General features: G+C 41.3%; 2 protein-coding genes across 3 annotated transcripts in view; one reads left to right on the top strand and one right to left on the bottom strand.

Annotated features, from left to right (window-relative positions):
• The window catches only part of LOC112153267 (transmembrane 9 superfamily member 2), an 11,723-nt gene extending 8,954 nt beyond the window's left edge, over positions 1 to 2,769 (top strand). For both annotated transcript variants that reach the window (XM_024283338.2, XM_024283340.2), the window contains 3 exons: positions 135 to 246; positions 324 to 495; positions 1,894 to 2,769. In XM_024283338.2, coding sequence (XP_024139106.1) covers positions 135 to 246; positions 324 to 495; positions 1,894 to 1,961 — 352 coding nt within the window. In that variant the 3' untranslated portion in view covers positions 1,962 to 2,769. The remainder of the gene's footprint in view (positions 1 to 134; positions 247 to 323; positions 496 to 1,893) is intronic.
• On the bottom strand, positions 2,309 to 7,589 carry gpr101 (G protein-coupled receptor 101). The gene has a single exon (XM_024283341.2). It carries the CDS (start codon positions 6,368 to 6,370, stop codon positions 5,033 to 5,035), a length of 1,338 nt encoding a protein of 445 aa, XP_024139109.1. The 5' UTR covers positions 6,371 to 7,589; the 3' UTR covers positions 2,309 to 5,032.
• Positions 7,590 to 8,121: the final 532 nt, after the last annotated feature.

The raw sequence follows: 8,121 nt of genomic DNA, 5'->3' as shown, positions 1-8,121 counted from the left end.
TTGTAAGTCAAATTTAATTGTTTCTAGAAATTGTAATCGATTCTCAGCACTGCTTCCCAGAGTGTTGAGCAGTTCTGTTTTAACCTTCTGTGAAAAGGAAACAGGCCAACCAGCGTCTGTCTATGTTCTTTTAGGTCCCACCAGATGTACTACATGTTTGGATTCCTCTTCCTGGTTTTCATCATCCTGCTCATCACTTGCTCTGAGGCCACAATCCTGTTGTGCTACTTCCACCTATGTGCTGAGGTATCAGAGCTGAGCTTTAATTGTAACTGTCTGATTATTGGAGCCTAACGTACCCCCCCCCCCCTCTATGTCTGAAGGACTACCACTGGTGGTGGCGTTCCTTCTTGACCAGTGGCTTCACAGCAGTCTACCTGTTCATCTATGCAGTGCACTACTTCTTCTCAAAACTGCAAATAATTGGAGCAGCCAGTACTATACTGTACTTTGGATACACCATGATTATGGTCCTCATCTTCTTCCTCTTTACAGGTATGTTTTTAGTTTCGTTTTTATGAAAAAAAAATGGCTGCCTACTTTCAGGAAGAGTGAACACACAATAGATGTAGACTGTAGATATGAGGATGTTTGAACAGTTGTTCATTGTTAACATCAGTAAAAGGAGGATTTAGCATCCTGTTCAAGTATAGATTGAGGAAAGCTGTTTGGACAGTTGCAAAGCATTTGTTTGCTTTTCTTGTACTCCATTAAAGCTCTGCACTCATATTTTTATGGAGAAAAGAAAGTCTTCGTGATTGAATGAAGCTCTTAAAGTCTGTTTAGGTTCAGACAGCGGGACAAACTGTAGTACAAGGTCCCTGGTGGCCCTGTCATTTTCAGCTGTACTCTCTAGAATGAGGTCAGCTGCCTTGGCTTGAATGTTTGACTGGTCAGACTCAAATTGATGTGGCAATTTTGTCTTCTTTAGTTTCCAAAGTAGAGTCACACATTAACTCAGTGTCATATATTTATGGACCCTCAGGAACTCATTTGTGTGTTAACGGGTGTGTGCATCAACGTGTCACACACTTGTTTCCTCTTTTATTAAAGCCCCAAAGCCCGAGGTGTTGATGAAAACAGAACTTTCTTAGTGCTCTACAGCAGCTCAAATGAGACTCGGGGTGAAAGAGGATAAGTACAAAGCGACCGCCTAGTCTACATGTTACACCCAAGGATTCGGCTCATCGTAATGTCTGATGAATTTAAACAGCCACTAGGCCAGATAAGCGTTAGCCCGTAGAGCTGCTCGTCACCAAAAAGATGTTTGACATTATCTTAAGACGGAGCTATAAGTAGCGAGGAAATGAGATGTCAAGTGATTATACCAGCAGAGTAATCCAGAGGTTCAAGAAGATGATCTTTTTCCCTCCTTGCTTCAAGTTTTGCTCTAAATAATCCTAATCCCTGTCATTTATTATTTTTTGTCACCTCGTCCCACATTTAATCATCACCTAAGTGTGGTTTTTGGGAAGACATATAATGCTGTTTATCACTGCTGTAAAGTGTCAAGCAGATTAGTTTTATGTATTTTTATAGATCAAGATGGTGATTATTATATTTTAGTTTTTACTGATATTTTTAAAATAAATTCGCCTGACTTGGTAAACTTTCGTCGATATTTTAAAGGAATTTTTAAGTTAACCCTTTAACACTGGAGCTCCAGTGTTTATGTTCTTTGATTTACTGTCATTGTTTACATGATAATTCCAGCTCACGCTGCTTTTCTCCTTCAGAATGTACTGGAATTACATTGATTGTGTTAATGACTGAAAAAAAACAGTATGTTAAAGATTTTGTGTTTAATTGATTTGCTAAAAGCTTTTATTTTTAGACTGTTCCTAAACATTTGTTAAAGAATAAATAACTACTTGTCCTTTTCTCTCTTTACAGGTACAATTGGCTTCTTCGCCTGCTTCTGGTTTGTTAACAAGATCTACAGTGTGGTGAAGGTGGACTAACGGCAGAGGAAACTCCCATCTGTAAATGGCGCTGCGCTCCTCAGTGCTGTCTTTGTAATAAAGTAGTCTGAACAGACGTGAACTGAAGGATTGAAAGAAAACAGAGCAGAGCCCGTCCTCTTTTGTGCTTTAAACCTTTGTTGCTCTTTTTTTTTTTTTTTTTACATTTAAATAATTTGTGTTCACTGATGACCGTTAATATTTTGAGTTTCGCCTTGAAAATCGGTGTGGGTTCCAATGATGTTCACACAGTTTGGTGTTTTTGCTTTTGTTTTCTAAGGAAAGAAAAAGTCAAACGTTAAGGACTTTGTTATTCTATTCTGTTTTTTCTTAAGGGTCCTTTTTTCTTTCTTTTTTTTTATTTCCTGTTCTGTAATGATTGAATGAGTATGTACATATATTGTATAGAGAAGGAGAGCGAGGGAGAATGCTACTTAAAGATTGTCATCCTTATCAATTCCCACTTTGAAGTTTTTTTTATTTTGATTCTAAAAATAGGCTTTAAATTCCTGAATATCAGCCTGTAATATAGTTAAAACATAAAATACTGATGTTGCTATGATACTTGTTCATTTTCTTGGGTTTAAGTTTGCCTACATCATGAGTGTTTTAGGTTAAGAAGCACACAAAGCTACAACATGTTGCATATTAAAGACAGTCTCTCAGACGTGATGAATTTGCCACGAAAAACATTGTCACCTAGTAAAATATTAATACTCTGAAGTTCTTTCTTTCTGTTGAGAAGCATCCTTTTAGATCTAATGAGTGAACCATTAGGTAGAATAAACACTGCTGCTGTTTGCTTTAAGCGGTGTGGCTTCATTGAAGGTGGAGACTGTTTCTCTAATGTGTAAGTAACCCACGGAAAAAGACGTACTATTGTCTTTGAGCTACTAAAGAAAATGCTTTTTTTTCATATTAAATAATATTCCCTTTTATTTGTTTCTGAACGAAAGACCATTAATCCATATTTAATGTCCATGTCATGGCATTACAAAAATAAAAGAATAAACAAACCTTTTGTTTACACTTTCTCCAGCTAGCTTAGCCACTCACACCCCAAACCAAACATTAACCGTGCAACAAAAATGGAGAACAATGTCTGACATGAACAGTTATGAACTAGGTGCCAATTTAGACGAGGAAAACAAACGTATCGAGTCATTATAGTACTAGTGGATGCCTCCGAATGGAGTGGAGGAGGAAGCTTGTAGTTTGCTGTAGTAGCATCTACATCACAGCTTTTTTAACCAACATTTTCCCGTCTGATTGAATATGATTTGTATAAGAATTACTCAGAAATGCAATTTTAAAATTAATTTTCTTTATATGTCCATCATCAGAAAAATGCCACATATTAAAAACACCATTTTCATCGGAGTGGGTCTTTTAGGGTCTGAAGTGCTATGCAGTCACAGACCCATTCAAACACATTTAAATTCGTGAATCGCACTTCAAAGCAGAAGCAGGCAAAGCGGGATTCAAATGTGACCTTTCTTACATAAGGCAGCCGCTCCACCCCTGAACCACAGCCACTATAGTTTTTTGTTTTGTCTTTTAAAAGTGATAAATTTGCTTTTTTTTGTTATCCTGACATTTATCTCTAGAACTGTCTTTTTTAGGTTCAAAAAATGTACACAGATTTATAATTTACTTTTATTTAACATCAAACGGTTGGAATATTGAAATATAGAAAAGTGAACAAAACCACAAAATAAGTGGATTTTTAAAGACAAAAACAGTTATATTTCAGCAATACATACTGCTCCGTAGAGAATGCAAGTTTTGATTGTCAACTATAAAACTGCTGCTCACTTTTCACCTGTTAACTCATCCAGCAAACAGAGGTTCTCAGCCAAACTGGGGCTGATTAATCGCTAATTGTCCCACTAAAAATAATACAACAAGGTGATAAAATTACGTTTTGTCTATCATATTATTTTTTAAGGTACTTGGCTAAAAAAAAGTTTGAAAACACTTTTATTGTAAGACATCTAAGATGCTTTAGCTCACAGCAATAGTTTCTCAGAGATGAGTCATGACACGCATCTAGCACTGATGTATACAAGAGTCTTCTTTGTGGCGTCTGCAGGCCTTTTTTAATACTTCTAATAAAAACACAGGTATATGAAGTTTTTCTGTTTTTTACAAATGTACATATGTTCAGTGGACTCTCAGAAACACGTTACATAAGCTTTCTTGGCATGCTGCCTACACTGAATAAATTATGCAAGCCTACTGCAGTCAGATTTATGTCACACCTTGCTCTCTGTGTTCTCTGGAGTTTAAAACAATCCACAAAGGCAGAACATCCGAATGTGACACTGTCATAGCAGGTAAATACCCTATAGCTAACGTCTAGATAAAAAAGAAAAGTCGGAACAAAGTTTAACGAGGACAGTTGGCTGTCCCATTGAGAAGGAATCACTAACACTTCGATGTTGTCTTAACTGAAAGGCACGATGAGTCACGTTGTGTACTTTTTGAAAAGGCGCTTCTAGACTAAAAAAAGAGTAAATGCAGACACAAAATGTACATACAAAAGATTTGAGGAACGGAGATGGGCACTTAAAAAGTTTTCCACGAGAAATACCCTGAGTTCATCGGATATGAAAGGTAATTGCACTCTCAACCAATCTTGACCACAATCAATAGACATTTTTAAAGGAGATCAAGGTGTTGTGCACATACTGCAGATTTATCGGGGTATCTGAAGGTCTCACTTGATTACCCTAGCTTTAGATGCTTCAAATAACAGTAGCAAGTTCAGTTTTGCATACATTTTTTGATACAAATACTGGAAACCAAATGGTCGCTTTACAGGAAAGTACATGTAGGCCACAAGGACACTCGTCAGTCTACATATACACCAATATTTTACAGTTTTTTATTCTTCTATAGCCATTTCTAGTAACTACTAACATAGATACGAGTTAATACTTTTTCAAAGAAACTTGATCATTTGACAAAGTTGAAGGTCAATGTCTCAGTGATCAAGTTGTAAGCTGTAAGTGTCGGCAGCTTTGGGATGAAGCTGTTGAGAACATCCATGTTTGTTGACACAATGCAGCTCAAGTGCCTTGTTTGCTGGGAACCGGCAGCTCCCTCTCAGAACTGATGCTGGTGGAGGTGGTCTCCTTCCGGCTGTCTCTCGACTTCCTCTCTGAAGTGGGAGACGAGGACGTTGTGCACTCTTCCCATGTCCGCAGGGGCAGGACTCGGGATGCCAGGCTGGGAAGGTGAGGGTGAGCACCGGAGCGTCCCTCTGTCGTGGTGTAGCAGCTCTCCATGGCGGAGCTCTGGTTGGGATGACTCTGCTTGCAGAGGAGCCCACAGAGCAAAGCGATGAATTCTTTCCTCACACTGCGGTGCATGTAGCCATAAATGTATGGGTGCAGGCAGCACTGTAAAAAGAAGAGCACAAGGGCGAGGGAGGATAACCAGGGGGGCACCGCTGCTTTGCTCACCATAGATATTGTATTCAACACGCTGTAAGGACCCATGCTTAAAATATACGAGGCCATGATGACGAAAACAACACGAGCTGCCTTGCAGTGGTAATGAAAACGCCTGTGTCTGACTCGGACGGGGTGTCTTCTGGCAGTGTAGGGGCCTTCGGGTGAGCAGGACTGCTGAGGGTTTGATGATTCCTGAGGACTGCTAGATCCCTGGAAGTCTTGTTGGAAGGGTTGGGTGTAGGACTGTGTCTGTATGGGGTGGACGAGAGCGTTCTGTCTCCGGGCCGCTCTGAACACCATCCAGTAGCATCCGAGCATGATGAGCATAGGCAGCCAGAAAGAGAACGTTGAGACGAGGGCAGAGTAGGTCAAACTCGAGGACCAAACTACTGTGCAGACTTTGTGGTGCAGGTCAAAGTCAATGGCCCCCCAGCCGTACAGTGGGGGTGTGCTCTGCAGGAAACTGAGCACCCAGGTGCAGACGATCAGATTGGTGCCCAAATGAGGAGTCATCCGAGTGGGATAGGACAGAGGGTGGATGATGGCCAGATAGCGATCCACGCTGACCACTATGATGGTGTTCACTCCAGCAAATGCAAAGAGGTGCATGAGCACCACAAGAGCATGGCACAGCCGCGCATCCAGGGGCCAAACACCTGGCATGGAGGCGGCAATTGCAAAGGGCATGACTAACACGGTCTGCAGGAGATCTGCCAGGAGGAGGTTGAGAACAAAGCGGTTGGCGACATGGAGGAGCTGAGGCTTCCTGTGGAACACCATGAGCACGACCACATTTCCAAACAAGGATAAGCACACAATCAGAGATATGAGCACCATCTTCACCACGCTGCCCACAGTGGAGGACCAGTGTGCCTCCTGACTCCTTAAATCCTGCTCCCCGGAGAGATCTGTTAGATTTGTACCCAACCCAGGTACCTGGTAGCTTGACATTGTACACCTGGCATTCAGCAGTATTGACAGAAAATCAGGTTAGTCCCATTGTGGCTTTAAAGGGGAAAGCCTTTCTTTCCTCTTAGGCTTGGAGAACCACAGTCGGTGGATTTCAGGTGCAGATGTCAAACCGGAGAGTCTCATCCGCGCGGCGGTGAAGGAAACCGGTGCTTCTCGGCTCGACATGATCAGTGATTAATCCCAGCGAGCAGGCCCTCCTCCAGCAGCCCACATTTGCGGATGAAAACCCGCCTCTCCGTGAGGAGAACGTCGACAGCTGATGTCCGCCCGGTCGCTAATCTGGCCTGTAATACCTGCGCGCGATCAGGGATGCGATCATCCGCGCGGTGATGCTGCCTCCTCCGCGGCCGCGGCTCCGGCGCCGCGCGGATGCGCGCAGCGGGGGTCTCTCATCCAGACGAGCAGGTTCCTCCGTCGCTGCTCTTTCAGGGCGGATCAGCTATTTCTTCTGTTATCAGCTCCTCTCCAACAGCTTCCTTGCGCTCTTTCGAGGTGTCAAAAGAAGAAGAGAAAGAAGGGGGGAGGGAAAAAAGAAAAGAAAAGAAGGACAGCAGCAGCACAGAAATCTCCCCCGCCACTGGAGCTCATTCCAGACCCCCTCCTCACCCGTTTCCCCCTGTTGTTATGGATGTCTCACCATCCCTTATTGAAGATTTACTGTACAAACACAAAGATTTTTCTGTAAATTATACCCTTTAAGCCTGTTGGTGGGGGCGAAATAGATGTAGGGGGAGTGGGGGGTATTTCTGCATCTGTGCAGGTTTTATTAGGGTGACAATACCTGTCATGGAAGCCATGGCTGTGCTGCAAGCATCTCCTCCTCGCTCACAGCTTCTGCTTGGCCCACTGAGGAGGAGAGAATCAGCATCTTTGGAGCCAAGTTCTCAAAACATGGTGGAATCATTTTCACAGCTCATCTCCACCTTATGGCATTTTTAAAAAGCAAACAACACTGCTGCACAGGCTCCAGTCTGAGTCCTGATTCACACCATGCAGAAATCACATTTGCTGTCATAAACACAACTTGTCTCTTTTTTTTATCCCTGCTTATGGCAGAAAAACACAATCTAAATTTATATGGCAACTAAGTAGATCAACTAGAAAAGTTGCATTCCCTGCTATAATGCCGGCTTAAATGCTTTTTGCTGAAAAATGGCAATGCAATTGACTTTAATTGCTGCAGGGATATCCTGAAAATGCAAAAGGTATTTGCAAAAAGTTAAATTTGCTAAAAGACTGCAAAGTTTGTGAAAGAAGAAAGAGCAAAGAAGTAGACCTAAATTTCTGAAAGAAAATCTACTGAAATTGCTAAAAAATCCCTAATAAATTAAAATATTAAGTGTGTTGCTTAATATGAGCTAAACTCCAAATTAGCCCAAAGAATCTTAGTAGATGCTAATTAGCCAAAAAAAAAAGGCTAGCTTGTTGCTTAAACACTAGCTAAACTCCAAAATCATAGAGGTTAATATCACTAGAGATGGCACGCAGGCTTTTCACTATTGTCTTAGATACATAAAGAACGACGCCAAATTGGAATGGTATAAAAAACAGTGAGACATGGTTTAGCAGAAACAGTAAAATGACCATAAAATACTTAATTTTAGTCCAATTTTAAAAAGGAAAAAACTCTGATCATCAGAAAAATAATTCCAAGGTCATGGTAATAATGTTTTTGTGCAAAGTGCAACAAACGAACAACATTCCAAACTTTTTTAATGAAATACAATGCA

This window comes from Oryzias melastigma, linkage group LG10, assembly GCF_002922805.2.
Source record: "Oryzias melastigma strain HK-1 linkage group LG10, ASM292280v2, whole genome shotgun sequence".
NCBI classification, from domain to species: domain Eukaryota; kingdom Metazoa; phylum Chordata; class Actinopteri; order Beloniformes; family Adrianichthyidae; genus Oryzias; species Oryzias melastigma.
The sequence above is the reverse complement of the archived record's forward strand: the minus strand, read 5'-3'. Positions and strand labels throughout refer to the sequence as shown.

Excerpts from the sequence above, each read along its gene's own strand:
- gpr101 (XM_024283341.2), bottom strand. The coding sequence starts at position 6,370 with ATGTCAAGCTACCAGGTACCTGGGTTGGGTACAAATCTAACAGATCTC.